This window comes from Sinohyriopsis cumingii, unplaced genomic scaffold, assembly GCF_028554795.1.
Source record: "Sinohyriopsis cumingii isolate HCF-2022 unplaced genomic scaffold, ASM2855479v2 utg000400l, whole genome shotgun sequence".
In the NCBI taxonomy this organism is placed as follows: Eukaryota; Metazoa; Mollusca; class Bivalvia; order Unionida; family Unionidae; genus Sinohyriopsis; species Sinohyriopsis cumingii.
This window is the reverse complement of record NW_028315895.1, coordinates 1,306,528-1,322,100: the sequence shown is the minus strand read 5'-3', so window position 1 is coordinate 1,322,100 and position 15,573 is coordinate 1,306,528. Positions and strand designations below refer to the sequence as shown.

The window sequence follows — 15,573 nt, the reverse complement described above, 5'->3', positions numbered from 1 at the left end:
CTCGTCCGCCATCCCTGTATTTAGAACCGTAACTCCGTTCATTTGCATTTTTGACATGTATTCATTGAGTTTTTTTATATTCCAGGCTTCTTTTGAATTTCTTACCTCTAGTTGCTCCGAGATGAGTATTTTGGCCGCAAACACTTCGGAATTTGGAAACCTTTCTCGTGCAACCTTGAACAATTGCTTCATTTCCTGCCAAGTCTTATTGGTATTCATATTACTCCTATCATTAATACCTACATTTAGGATAACTCTTTGGGGTTTTTCTTCGTATTCGTAATTTTGCAACAGTTGAGTGACGTGCGAAATATTCGCCCCCGGGAACGCCTCTATTTGTATTTGTCGATCGGTGACATTGGTGATTCGGGCGAGGTTCGAATCCCCGAGCACCAAGGTTGGAAAAGTGATTTTTGGGATAGCCCAATCCATTTTTTGGCGCTGGTGCCTGGTAATTTGCCCCGGTTTTTTGGAGCATTTCACCACCGTAGCATAGCTCTGGTTGGGGATCGTGGGTGATCCCGCAGGAGAGTGTCTCGGTGAAATGGAGCGGCGAACCGGGGAAGGTGACCTTGACCTAAGTCCGGAGACAAGAGAGGGAATTGACGGTACAGACATACATTTAAACATGTTTTGTAACGGCTTCACAGAGGGCAAGACATTAAAGGTATTTTCAGGACCTTTGGTTGATGCCGAAAACATATTACCTAGAGATTTCCGTGCCTTATCCGGTGTGGGACCACGTTGTCGTTGTCGCTTTGGGGTCTCTGTGGTCCCAGGCACGGGAGAGTGAGACATGCGCCGCTTGGAAGGTGTTCTAATCGGCTGAGTGTCCAGTGGTTGGATTGGTAAAAAGCGATTACTGAGCGTAATCGGCATTACCGTCGGTTCCAATGGGTACTTTCTTGGGCTGGGTCTTTTCGGGCTTTTGTAAGACCAGCCTGGTTCGTTTGTCGGATTGTTAGATGCCTGGGGCCTCAATGTCGAGTTTGCATTAGTTTGTTTAGGAAGTCCCGGCGAAAGTGTTTTGACAATTGACAAAAACTCCTGGATCGTTTCCGTTTGAAGTTTTTTCCTCAAATTCTTTTTCGCCCAGTCAAGTGCCTGGTGCGACAGAGTCTTGATCGTCCAATCCGCAAAGCCGTAGCCAGCAATCATCCCCATTAGTTCTGAAATTCGTTCACGATAATGTTCCGATAAGGTCTGTGCGACCTTAGTTGCCCATGTTCTATTTAAGTTTTGTAATTTAGCAACGAGTCGTGTGTTCGTCTGGGCCGGTTTAAGAAACCTATCCATATAGTGAACCTGTTTTTCGAATCCCTTGGTCCTGCGCTCGCCCTTTGCTTGCTGTTTCAAAACATGTAAGTGGTGTAAAGCCTGAATGATTTGAAAAAATAACTTGATGAAAGCAACATTCGGATGATTCGACCTCCGAAAGTTGTTTCCCTTGCGACCACGGCTCTGATTGTTAGCCATTGTCGTGAATGCAAATTTGTTCTTTCTTGCTATTGAAAATGAAATCTTTCTAGATGCAAAAGATATCGTGATAAAAACGATTTATTGATTATCAAAAATGTGATCAATAAATGTGAATATGTATGAAAATATAGAGAATTAAAAAGGATATATGAGAATCAAAAAGGAATATGCATGCAAATACGAGAATCTAAAAAGAAAGAAAAATTTTTTTTATATACTTATCTTTTCTTCGTGACGTGATTCGTCCTTTAATGCCCTTTCCGGAGCGTCGAATGAGTCCTCTGTGTGCACACTTACTCCTTAAATGAATTCCAGAGGATTGTAGAATTTGTCACTGAATCAAAGAGTGTATATTTCACTACAGATCCTCACTGAATGGGGTCTTTTTACACAAAACCAATACGTCCCTCGTTGTGGGTCCTCCTTTTTTGTCCACGAATATTCCTTAGAATTATAGAGTTCAACACACCAACTCCCCACTAATCCGTGTGTCTCTAAATCACTCCTGAAAATTGGAAATCAACTAAACACACGCCTTAATTAACATGAAAAAATGTTTTTTTTTTTTTTTTTTTTGGTTTTTTTTGAAAATATTTTTTTATCTTTTTTTATGATTTTTGTTATATATGTTAAATACCAACACCAACAAACAAATAAATAATATTAAATCACCGTAATCTATATATATATATCCAAAATAGAAAACTGCTACCATCCGCTAGTCACAAGGCCTTTCGGCGTATCGCCTTCGTCAGGTGACAAGTGCAAGTCTGAAGGGCTGTGTGTGCCGCTGGGGTATTTATATTGCTAAAACACCTTCCCCCACCATCATTCTTCCTTTTTTCCGTTTGATTTCTAACCCTGTTTCCGGCGGCTTCCTACTCATCGGTGGCCTGAGAAGAACCGTGCCGACCGTGCTTGTCAATCAATTAATCAGCGCACGCTTTGCCGTCAAGCGTCAACAAAGCGATTAGTGCGCCCGTGGCCTACTCATAATCGGTAGGGTAGTGGCTCGATTGGAAACCATATGTTTAACATTTTTACTTCTCCAGTGAAGCCCATATTGCTAGCCATGTTATTTCCTAACTCCTAAGAAAACATTGCCAAAAAGATGTTTGCTCTTGAATATTTCATAAACAACTTTGTGTTATTTCATTATGATATACATATTTAGCACAGTGATGTTTACTGATCAATAACAATTTTCTATTTCAAAGTTTATCATATAAATTGAACTATAAAACGTGCCCATAGTTTTATTATTTATCTGTTTGTTTTAAGGAATGATTGATTCATTGGATGAAATTGTTTTTCTACAGTTAATGTTTTGTCATTGGCCCTCTGTTGTGTTCTACTGATACAGTTTTTAAAACCAAAGAAATCGAGCAATTGAAGAATTCGTTAAAACAAGCACTGAGTTGACTTTTTTCTAACGTGTTATTTATAGAATGAGCGAATTCCCTGTTAAAGGAAGTTTAAATTACGTTTTCAAGTTTAGATCATATCCTCATTCCTTATATTAATTTCCACAAACAAATTTCCTAATAAAAATCACCAGTTGACATATCTTAAAATTAGTATAAGCAAGATCTTGAGACCATGCCTGTACGTGGATGCTGCTGAAATATTGCTTTATCCTTTTTCTACTACTCATTCTCTGCATTGTGATGAGGTTGACAAACGCCAATCACTTGTCACTGAATAGGCAAAAAATCATGAGATCTCCTGTTGGTTTCAGAGGGTTATTAGGAAATTTAAAGTCAAGCAACTACCTGTTTGTTATTTTGTCACAAATTGGCTCTTTATGAGACATAATAAACACATTGGTGACCAGTGGTCAGTTAGCTATCAAACTGTTGTTCCTAAATCTTTCAGACAGTAGATTTTCAGTCCAGCCATCCTTTATGGGTAAGGAAACTAACACTTGTCAAATGGTGGAAAACTCAATGAGAAAATTCATAAGGCTTATTTGCAACCTAGTCATGCACAAGAAGCTATGATTTAATTTCTCGTTACAGACTCCGAACATGAATTTGGAATCCAAGAGTGGAATCTTCTGTTAGAAGAATTAGACCCGACTGAGCTCACTAAGTGGATTACCAATAAGCTTGATGAACAGAAAACCAAAATACATATGTCTGAGGACAAACTTTCAAGTGATATGCATGGGAAAAATGAAATGATCGTTCTTTTAGAAAGCCTATATGAATTAGAGAATGGGTGAGTTAAGTAATTTCGTATGGCCAGATTCAAAGTATCGACTTATTCCAATTGAATATATGCATTCGTTGATTTTCCAAAATGGTAATTGTCGATGGACAATTTGTAGGAATAAAAAAACATTAAATCATGAAAGATATATTTAAATCATCTAAAGTATTATGCATTTAAGAGCTATGTTTTTGAAACTTATTTTAGGTGTTATATATATATATATATATATATATATATATATATATATATACGTAGATTATGAATTAAAAATTATTTAACCTGGTATTATTTGTATTAACTTATATAAAAGCACATTGAAAGCTAACTGTTTTTCAAGAATTTAGACATGCCATGTTAAGTAAACGTATTGGAAGTTAGCAAATACGTGATATGCATTTTAAACAAATGTTGCACTTTTTATTAACAAACTTAGTGGTAGTTTTATAAAACATGTCTCCAAGTTGCAAACATGAAAGAACAAGAGTTCTAAATTTTGCCTAATATGATTTGTTCAGGAGCTGTATTAAAGGCAAACAAATATCGCATTGTTGATTGTTGTCTCTGCCTGCTTCTTTTTAACGTTTGAAATTGATATTTTCCTGCAAAGTGCATACATTTTGTGTGTGTTATGATGCAACAATTGTTTGTCCCAATATATATTTTCTGCGGGGTTACCAAACACTATTCACTTTTTGTTAAGACACTTATGATTATATTCCAAGCATTTGATAACTAGGATGAATGTCTCTTACAAATGTAATAAAACTTTACAGACTTGAAAAATGTGCAAATATTGAAAAAGTAGTAGGTTGATGCAGTCCTCACTTATACCTTTAAATGACGAAATTTTAAAGAATCAATATCATGCTTTCTTCTTTAAATACATTATCCAAACATAATACCTTAGGATAACTGCTACAACCATATTGCAAATCCAGCCCTCCCACATACCACTTTTAGCTAAAGAGAGCTAAAAGTTGTCTTTTGGCCAAGGATGCGGTAGGACAGCATGATCTCCCCTTAGGTATACGGATTGGTGGCAGAAGCCATGAACCTGTCAGTTACTACTTCTGCTTGTGCAAAGGAGCATGTTTTCTCTTTGGAGGGACATCGGAAGCCAGTTTCATCTTGGCAGCACACCATTCTTAAATGGGGGAATCCTTTCACCCAATGAAAGTATACTCCATCACTATTTCCAGCTTTTGTCTCTTCCTTATGCCGACAAAGTTTTGTCTTTCAAGTTGCTAACATTTTATCAACATATGTAGGGTGATTCGTCACAAGCACGGGTAGGCTAATCATCTTCACAGGATAGTTTCGTGCTACAATATTTACATGCTTTTCTGGCGTTGAGAACTCCATTATATATGTTTATTTCGGTCTTTACTGGTATATGCAGTTGAGTGCTCTTTACCTAGGCATTCTTAGTGCCTTGGCGACTTGCTTCCATGTTTTTGGTACTGGTATGGGCCGTTCTTGAACCTTGCCACCTATATTATTTATATTAGAATTATAATGTACGTTATACTATACATGGAAACTTCTCCTCACTACCTCATCTGCTATCACTAATTATTTACCTAGGCAATCTGAGAGTCCAGACGTCAAGCTTCAATGATTCTAAATGTACTTGCTGTCATTGACGGATATTATTGGCGTTATATTGTCTGGTGTCATCTTATTCCAGGTAATCATCTTTTGGTTTAGCTCTGCACCCTTTCGGTATCTAACAAGCGATGTGCAAGAATTCAGCTTTATACTGTATTATCAACCTATTTATCTGTGTCATGTGGTGCTTTTTTTTACCGCCAGTTATTGATTACCGGACCAACATTTAGATAGCTCTGCACGAACTTTGGGTTCAAGCGACAGGTGCAGAGCTCCAGTGTTTTATATTTTTATATACTTTATTTGTCTTACAGATTAGAACCACCGGCATAGCAAACAAACTAAATATATAAATAAAACATACAACGAAGGACAAGGACGTCGTCAGTTTGCACGTTGAACTTTGTTCAGTACAAAATTTTTTGGCGGACAATGGAGATACATCAACTCTTCCTTTTCAGCCATGAAGCGCAGAAAATCTGCGCTTTCATAGCCTGTTCTGAGACATGAGTCACGACCACTGGATTCCGTAATATTCGCGGCTCCTATCAGCCTTGCCTCGGCCGGGTTCCACGCCATTTCTGTTATAGAACACTGAGTTAAAAGCTATACTGTTCCCCCAGCTGATACATGGACCGGTTATGTAGATAATATATCCCGTAACATGTCCAAACCGTAATAATCGGATGACACCCACTCCATGAAAATTACCTATGTCCATTCCGACCGGTCTAAGCCAAATACTAGTCATCATGAGCAGCCAACGCAGCAATTATTGTGTTCTCAATCAATAATTAGCCTGGCGTCTAGTACGTCTTACCCGACTTATGCAAATTTGTACAGTGACCAGTATAATCGATATACAATCTGAATACACTCATTTCGCATGATGCCTGGCTTCGTTCCTCACGGATCATCAGATGTAGTTTCAATAATCTCCTCACTCAGTCAAGAAAGAAACTCCATATTCAGCGACCGTCTGGAAGTCACAGTGGCAATGCAGGGCCTTCTATCAGTTTCATGAGCGGCAGACTTCGTCCCTCTTCACAAGCTATGTACAAGGTATCTCGGGAGTCCTCACCTTCTCCTCATTCCAATAAGGATGATGATGATTCCTCTCAAGTCATTTCATCAGTTCTGGACCATATAATGTCACTTAAAGATTCTGTTTTCCGAGCCTCATTTGAGGAAGTTTTCCAGCTTTTACCCTTGGAGTTCCGCCCGAAAACCTTCCGCTCCATCATTTTCCTGGACCATAGCATCTGTTGACCTTACAATAAAAAAGGACAAACCTAACATCAAATTGCTTCCACAGTTTCCAAGGGCTGCATACATTCTGAACTTTCCCTTTTATTAAATACAAGACCCAAACGTTAACAGGTTTTATTTCTTCACAAACGTAACAATTATCTGTCGACGGTACTTCTTTTCAACACCCCAGAGGTTGGTATCGTTGCGTTGGGTATGACCAAGCCAAGCTCCATACTTATGGATCGGATGGCCATGGAAACACACAGCAGTTAATGCGCAATAGTCGGTTCTATGATCAACATCATCTCTATTGCTACCTTCAGTCAGGCGGAATATAGGTTATCCTCTCTCACTCCGAAAACCTCAGACCACATATGGGAGTTGTCTCAAGAATGTCCTGAATGTGTCAACACAATCAGGCCAACGCTGTAACCGCAGCTACCAATCTACAATTGGCGGAATGTGATAGTGTTCATTACCTACACTTTCCTGAAGGACCATCCTAAGGCCAAGCTGCGAGGACATCCTTTATCTTCTCACTTTCTGTTTAATGGACAGATCGAAGAAGTACGCAAACAAGCCAAAGAGATCAATTTCCTACCTCTGTAATCGCAAAAAAATCACATCTCAACTCTGCCCTTCCACACATCCAAGTCGGAAGATGGCTCTAATTCAATTCTTATATGCCGTTTGGAACACGATTTGCTACAATGATCCATGGACTAAACAAGTGTTGTCTTTTTTCTTTTTTTGGGGGGGGGTGAATGGCTGTGCATCATTTTCCGCACTCATTCCCCTCTGTCACAACATCAAGAAATTCATTGTCCAACCCATTCAATACCACCACATTTCAGCAATAATAAACATTCTTCTCCAGAAAAGGGAGGTAGAACACCTTCAAAACGTTTTTTCGCTGGGGTTTTATTATAGTCCTTTATTGGTCCCAAAAGCAAACAGCACTACGTAAGGTCATCAACATCAACATTCTCAATTCAATCACACCTATCCCTTTTTCTCGTTGAAAACACTGCAGTGCATTTCAAATGCCGTTGAAAAGGGAGACTTTGCCATCAGTGTAGACTTAAAAAAGCGTATCTTCATTGTCCTTATTCACAAAGCGTCCACAACGTTTTTGCGATTAGCCTACAACAACATCGTATACCATTTCAGTGCACTTTTATCTGGAGTCAAAATCAGCCACTGGGACTTCACTAGTCTCATGCACCAGCCCCTCACCATCGGCAAACAACTAAGGTACAATCTGCAGAATTAGGTGAACCTAACTTGGCTCACAGGTACCACCGCCAGAGATTACAGTCTGTACCGATGCAAGTACAGAAGGCTTGGGAGTTCACCTACTATACCATTCTTTAGGGAGACCAGTGGTGCATGGTCTCCCCAGGACCAACGTCTGGATATCACTCTTATGGAACTGAAGACCATTGTGAAAGCCTTTCACTTGTGACAGGAATATTTTAGAGGTCCTCATTCTTTCCGGCAACTCTACTGTGGTGACTTATTTCAAACGACAAGGAGGCACCAAGACCTAAGGTGATGTTATCAACAACACATCCATGTACAAGTTCACCATATCCCGGGATGCCTAAACATGCTAAGCTGACCTTGTCCCGTAACAATCAACTAATTCAGATGGAATGGTCTCTACATCCCTCCCATTCACCTGGTGGTAATATCGAATATAGGCGGAATTACCGAAATACACGCACTATCCGTAGACCCGAATTATCTGAAGTTCTGACAAGTTGGGTTAGACTCACTAATGACAAGAGCGTCTTTCATCGCCAAGAACAGGATTCTTTCCACGGGTAACCATTCTTTCATCATGAAACCTCTGTCTAGTCTAAACACATCCGCTCAAATCTGTTTGTAAGACCCAGTTGAAACGGTATCTCTATAGCATTGAGAAGTTGCGTCGAGGAAGATCACATGTTTTTCTACCGCCCAGGAAAGAATAGGAGGATGTTTTGACATAAACTATCTCGTTCTGGATTAAGTGGATTATTCGCTATACATATCGAGAAATAACACCAATTCAAATATACACTTATTATGCTTTTTGGCTCGCGATATAAGAGCATTTGCCACCAGCTTAGCTCACGACCGGAACTGTACCCTAACCGGCATCATTCAGGTCGTGGGATGGAGATCGTAGTCTACATTCTATAGGTTTTATCTCGGAGATCTCTTAGACTAGAGAGACTACTTCAATCTGGCGTAACACGTATATGCAGCTCAACAGTTCACTCTTCCAGGTCGATCACAGCTTCATAAAACGTGGCTGGATTTGCGGAATTTCGTTTTCCATGTTTAAAGTCATGCTCCAACAGACGGGATCACTTCCAGTCAGGTTATCGTGAAGCTGTCTGACATATCTTAGGGGACTGCAGAAGGTATCTCCGGGGTAAGGGGCTGTACCTTCCTCCACCTCTTAGCTATTCTCCTAAGGCAGTAAGATTGAATAACTTAGTTAAAGAAGAAACTAATTTTTCCTAGCAAAATATGTTTCTTCAAAATTACTTAACTATTGATAATACACATGCACATTCCCTGTCTCCCAAGATTTACATCCATAAAGTGAATGCCTTATGATCCAGTAGTAACTGACTGGTTCTTGTTTGTTGCTGCCAATCCTTCCTAAATGGCAACCACTTTGTCCGACCACCATCTATGGCGACCGACAACTTTTATCTCCTTTTAGCTAAAAGTAGGATCTGAGAGGTATGGATTTGCGAGTTATTAGTAATAGTAGATCTAATGTATTATGATCGGGTAAGTATTCTCGAAGAAACATAATTTACTAGCAAAAATGGATTTTCATTTTCCAATTTCTTTGACTAATATTAATGTTTGCTGCCTGAACATGATCATATGTATAAGCAACAAATTACAAAATTTAAATACATTCAGGTAATGTGATCATTTCACAAGGAACTGAGAACAAAATAAAACTTCCTAATTCTTTTGCGTAATTTGTCTAAATCTTAAAATAATAGTATGATTCCAATGACATCTGTGCAAGTTCATAAATAGTTCTTACCGTAATTGTGAGAAACAAAACGTCTCCAATAGCCCAGTTTAAATACTTCAAAAATATGATTTGGACTTCAGCATATTTTAATATATGTTTATATACAAAAGAGTGTAACACGAAGTTTTCTTTCTCTTGGAATATGATGTTGCTTCAGTAGATTTGGAAAACCTCTTTTAAGTATTTTAAAAAACCATTTTGATTCTATGAAAATCTTACCTCGAATGAGCTAAGTAACGATATTTATTGTGCCTGCTAATGAGGTAGATATTTTCCAAGCACAAAAATATAATATCTTTACTTATAAAAGAACAAAAATATAATTAATATAGATCCTCCTATAAGGTTTTTAAACGTAAACATTATTCGAAAAAGGGGTAACCATTACCTGTATTAAAATTGTAGAAAATCCAAACAGCATACGCAGTGACTGTTACATCCAGATTTATTATTTCAATTTTATTTATATTAATTATATTACTCCACTCTAAATATCAATGGTACATTTATTGCAATATAATTTTGTAAATGAACAAATGCTATAAGGTATTTAGCTTCTTACCGGTTGTCAGTAACACTGGAATATATTAGAAATGTCTGCCCATACATAGGCAAGTCTCATTGATTATCATATTAATGCTTAGCTCTGCACCAATTAATGTTCATCTCAGAAAATCATACAAATATATTTTACTAGTTGCAATTTCTATTGGTATCTCCAGACGAGACCTGATAAAAAGATTTTGCAAACAAAATGACCCCTATGTGTACAGAAAACTGTTTTTGACAACCGATCAACATTCAATTGAGAAGCATGAAAGTGCAATAGAAAAGCCTTTACAGTACAAAAGGGGAGGAGGACTTCAAAGACTTTACTCATTTTGGATAGATATAAGTACAGATCAGAAAGGTAAGATTAAAATCCCAGTTATTGATAACATAGTGTACAGAACTGATGATAATGAAACCTAAAACAATTGTCTAACCATTTACAAACGCAGTGTATAGCCAGTGCATTTCTGTTTCATCTATACCATCCTTTGTCCATTGTAGCAGTAGTTCCATATATTTTATGCTTCTCTTCAGGCTTAGAATGTTTAATGTTTTGTGCACTGTATCAAAAAATGTTCGTATTACGAGTTGGTTTTTTCGTCTAATTTTAAAATCTCATATATAATACAATCTTTCTTAAAGAGTACATCAGAACTATTGACTTATATAACTTTCTGCTTTGAAATTTGTTTACAAATGTTGCACTGAGCTAAGTTCAAAATATAGCTGCCCCTCTCTGAAATCTAACACGTTCCCTTAGTTTCATAATCAGATGCATACCACTGCAGGAAAATTTCTGATGCATTTTGTCTTGTAGCATGTGTGTCTGACTGTGACACAGACAAACATAGTTTGATTCATGATGGCGAAAGTTGAACTTGTTATTTCCGTAGATGACATGCTAGGTGTGCTCAGAAAGCCACGCTTGATCTCATATATTCGTACTTCTCTTTTGCAGGTATGACAAAATCTCAAGAAACCGATGAGTTGCTAAGAACCATGGTAGATAAAAGAGATCCGGTAGATGAAAATGTCGCGAAAAAACCTGAAAACCTTGGAGTATCACGTAAGAAATTTGCCTGTGACAAATCAATTTTATTCACAATGCTAGTTATTACCATTATTTCATTACCAGTGATGTAAGGAGATTCATATATATTTTAATCTTCGACTTTCTTTTTTATCCGAAGTTATGTATTCCGTGTTTAGCTACCACAGCTATTGTCGAATATCAGCATTTTTCTCACCAGGAAGCTCCTTTTTATATACGAATACGTACAAAATATTTGGTTCCATTGCAAAATAATTCACTCATTAAGAAAATTGCATTATGATGCTTCATGTGCACATTCATGGTCACATGTACTCCAAATGTTTTTCTCTACTCATTTGCTCTCATTCAGTCACGTTATTTGCTTTGTACTCGATTTGTTTCAGTTACAACGGCTTAGACTTGGGTAAAACATCTGTTGGGAAAAGGCTGCAATCAGTTAACTTGTTTACACCGTTTAATGCAGTTTGTTCTTGCCACACTATTTTAGAAAATGTATCATAATAAAACCTCGAATAAATTTGATGATAATGTTGATTTGTTAAAGAGCTTTAACTATTAATAGATTTGGATCTGTCCTCCTTTTCAATGAACTCATTTAAATATACCGGACTGCATATTGCTTGCTAAATATGAATATTCGAATTACCCATTATCAGTGTTTAACAGTTGATATATTGTTTGTCTTTACCAGGAAGGTAGGTACTCATATGCTTCTTGAAGAAACATACTTTACTAGGAAAAAATGTTTTTGTTACATAAATTCAAAGTTTTGTTAAGATAATCTGATATACTGCCGTGAGATCTATACTTTCATATGGAATGAATTATTTCTAATTAAATTATGATGTTGTAACTATTGAAAATTCTAGATTTATTCAAGTGACCATTATGTTGTCGCAGAGTAAGAAACGTGTTACAAAAAAGTCAAATGTATATTCAATAATTGCGTTCACAAGTGAAGAAATTACAAATATAGAGGTAGAGTTGTCAGTAAATCCATGGTAAATACCAACATTTCTATGGACATTTTATGTTTTATGTAATGAATTTGTCACAAGCAGTTTATGTTTAAATAAGTTGCATACAAAGATGTTGAATATGCTATTAAATATGCCCATTATCCTTTTAAGTACAAATAACTGATTAGTCTTTACATTTCATTTTGTTCAACATCAGAAATGTTTTAGTGTAGAACTGCAATATTACACTGATCTCATGTTAAACGTCCTGGATCTTGTAATTCAAGGTACAATGATTTCTAATTTCTGAGTCCTATATCTTTCATACACCTACCAATCAAATTGTTTAAGCAAGTATTTCATGTTTAAAGTTAAATGGTGCAATTAGTTTTTAAACACTTTTGCATCATTTTGATCTACTAAACTATATACTGTAGCATATTTGAGTGTGAGGTACAACCTGTGAAACTGAAATATGCTACCACATTCGCAAACATCACGTTTAATTTATATTATTTTATTCATGTTTTGCACTCTACGCTTCATAGGACAACCAAATTGATGACAAAAGCTAGTATTAGAAAACAATTATGTATCTCACACAGTAGTTGTCATCATTTAATTAGTATGCATACACAGTTAATATCTCAGATCCATTGCATTGAATTAAGACAAATAACAAAGAAAGTTCAAGTAAGTTGCTGTATTTTCCATTACTGTCCATCTTCTGAAATTACACGTCTAGTAAGATTTTCCTCCATAAAGATAATTGCAATTTGCCAAAGCTCAATATAAATTCAATAGAAGAAGCACAAATAGAAGATTTTGACAAACGTTCGAGCAATATATCATAAGCAACCGTGACTGCATCAGCGGCTTAAGTTGTAAGAGCGTCCATCTATGATGCTGGAGGTCGCGTGTTCGAACCCCGGGCAAGTCATACCAAAGACTAATAAAAATTTTAATAGCAGCTAACTTGCTTGGGTCTCAGTATTAAGAGGTTAATGTTAGGACTGGTAAAAGTTCCTGACAGGATAATGTGACTGTGTGGCACTTGATGTTACGTGACTGCGGCATGATGCCCCTGGTATTCACATCATTATAAACTGCTACACTGCATACCTCTTAGCGATATGACCAAGATTGTTGAAGCCATGCTAAAAATCCCCAAAACAATAATTCAAACATACATAACCTACTGCAACTATAACAAAAATGCATTGAGACGTGCTGTCTTGCTGATAAGCAAATACGTTCTATATCCAAGTGGAGCTTGTAATTTGAACTAAATACTTACTACGACAACTGTTATCATATGGTCAGCAGTTTATTTAAAGACATTCTGGATTGATGGGACACCTTTTCAACTGCTTGTCTTTGCCTTCTTATAAACTAGAAGTTGCTCGTTTTACCTACCGACGCAGTGTTGAAAACCAAAGAAAATGAACAATTTAAAAATACTTGTGGCACACATTAGGTTGATTAATTGATTTGTTCCAAATTGTTCATTTTAAAGAAAGTTTTAATTTGACTTTGAGTTTAGTATATATTATCTTCCCTTATACTAGTCTCCTTAGCTCAAATTTCTAAATGAATATCAGCAGTTACATATTTAAAGCAAGTTTAAATGAAGCTGTGTATTTACGGGCATGTTGCAGTGAAATAATTCTTTCAAGTTAATATTAGATGAGATCTGAAATTTTTTGTCAAATTGTCGTGCAACATTTGCATGCGTGTTCTACTACGTACCATATGGAGGATCTTTATTAGTAAATTGTATATATTGCCCCCCCCCCCCACCATATCACTGATTACCTCCACACAGAGACCATCTTCTCATAACTGTTAAATCCATTCCTGATGTTTTTTGTTATAAATATCACATACACATGATGGTTGTTATGAGTCTATGCCCTTAAAAGAAGCAGCAGAAAAGAGTGACAGACAGCAAGTTTGGAAAATATAACAAGTATATTGATTTCTCTAGAATACAAAGTGAGAAAGAAAAAACATACAATATTGTGAAAATTCCAAAATAATCCAAGAATTAGAGACCCAAGTCCTAATAATGTAATGTCCTGAATAAAACTCAGTACAGTCCCGAAGAAATCCAAAACTTATGGCGTGCTGATGTGTCAACAGTCCTTTGTTGAATCACAGTGATATAATTCCAGGTTTTTGAATTTAGTATAAATTCCAGAGAATGTCTCTATCCAATACTTTTTATCAGAGCAGTTTTGTATTTCGAGAGATAATAATCACTTGAATTCAATAATTTGAACCAAAAAGAGATTCTAGCCCAAAATAAATAAAATCACTGGTCACAACATATAATAAAACTTGAAAGTGCTAGATGTTAAAGCACGAATGATCAGGGCCTCACAATTACAAGATTATTTAGTTCTCTACTTGACCTCAGGTCATAATTAGCGTTTTATTTTTTTGAAAACATTACTTAATGGAAAATAACCGACTAGAATGATTCTGTTATTTACAAATTCAAAACCATAACCTGTAAAATTCACTTTGGAAAGTCCAAAACCCTGACCTAAATAAACATATTTACTTCTTCTATTAATACTATTTCTGATATTAAGCTCATAGACAGAGAATAGTTTAGCTATGTATTAGTTGTTGACATAAAATGAAATAAAAAAATAAAAACGATCAGGTCCAGCAGATATGCATTCTCTTTTGGACAAGCTCAATTCCAGTGTATAATGTTACATTACAATAGCATGTAATGAAATACATTTTTTATAAAAAACTAACTAAAAATTAAGTTAAGTATACATAACATGGTCAGCAATTGAAATTAAATGGTTCCAAATAAACAAATTTATATATGATCAGATACAAACTTATATGAATTCTTCTTTAGCAAAGTACATGATGGGAGTTGCCAATTTAGTCTTTCTTGTTTACTTTAGTATAATGATTTTTTTTTGTTGCCATCCTTCACTCTACAGTTACGCCATTTGATCCCCATCTAAATACAGTCCATCTAGCTATATAGGAGAATTTCAGCCCATTCAAGATCAACAATTATAAACATGCATCACAGTTTTGCCCAACCAAAGAATAACCTCAATACAGATACACTGTACTAAGCATGAACATTTTGTCCCATCCATGGACAATCATTATTGGCATGTGAGAGTGTATATGGATACTATTTTTAGTTTATGTTGTTCTTCTTTCGATCATAATTTGGTCCTGCTATATTCACAGAAGACATTGTAGTTGGTACCGGCTGAAAACACGGCATATCTATATGGGTGATTCGTATGACACTTTAGAAAATTATGCACACAAGAGTCTGAAGCTAGAAAGTGAGCCAGCTGGTATGCTTTTTGATGCAAAATTTAGTTGGCCTTGAACGAACATGAAGCTTGTTCAAAAAGATT

General features: G+C 36.4%; 1 protein-coding gene across 2 annotated transcripts in view; it reads left to right on the top strand.

Moving 5' to 3' along the window:
- LOC149774191 (uncharacterized) overlaps nucleotides 1–15,573 on the top strand; it is a 243,074-nt gene that overhangs the window by 83,434 nt on the left and 144,067 nt on the right. For both annotated transcript variants that reach the window (XM_089945702.1, XM_089945703.1), the window contains exons 13-15: nucleotides 3,498–3,699; nucleotides 10,324–10,511; nucleotides 11,112–11,219. In XM_089945702.1, coding sequence (XP_089801828.1) covers nucleotides 3,498–3,699; nucleotides 10,324–10,511; nucleotides 11,112–11,219 — 498 coding nt within the window. The remainder of the gene's footprint in view (nucleotides 1–3,497; nucleotides 3,700–10,323; nucleotides 10,512–11,111; nucleotides 11,220–15,573) is intronic.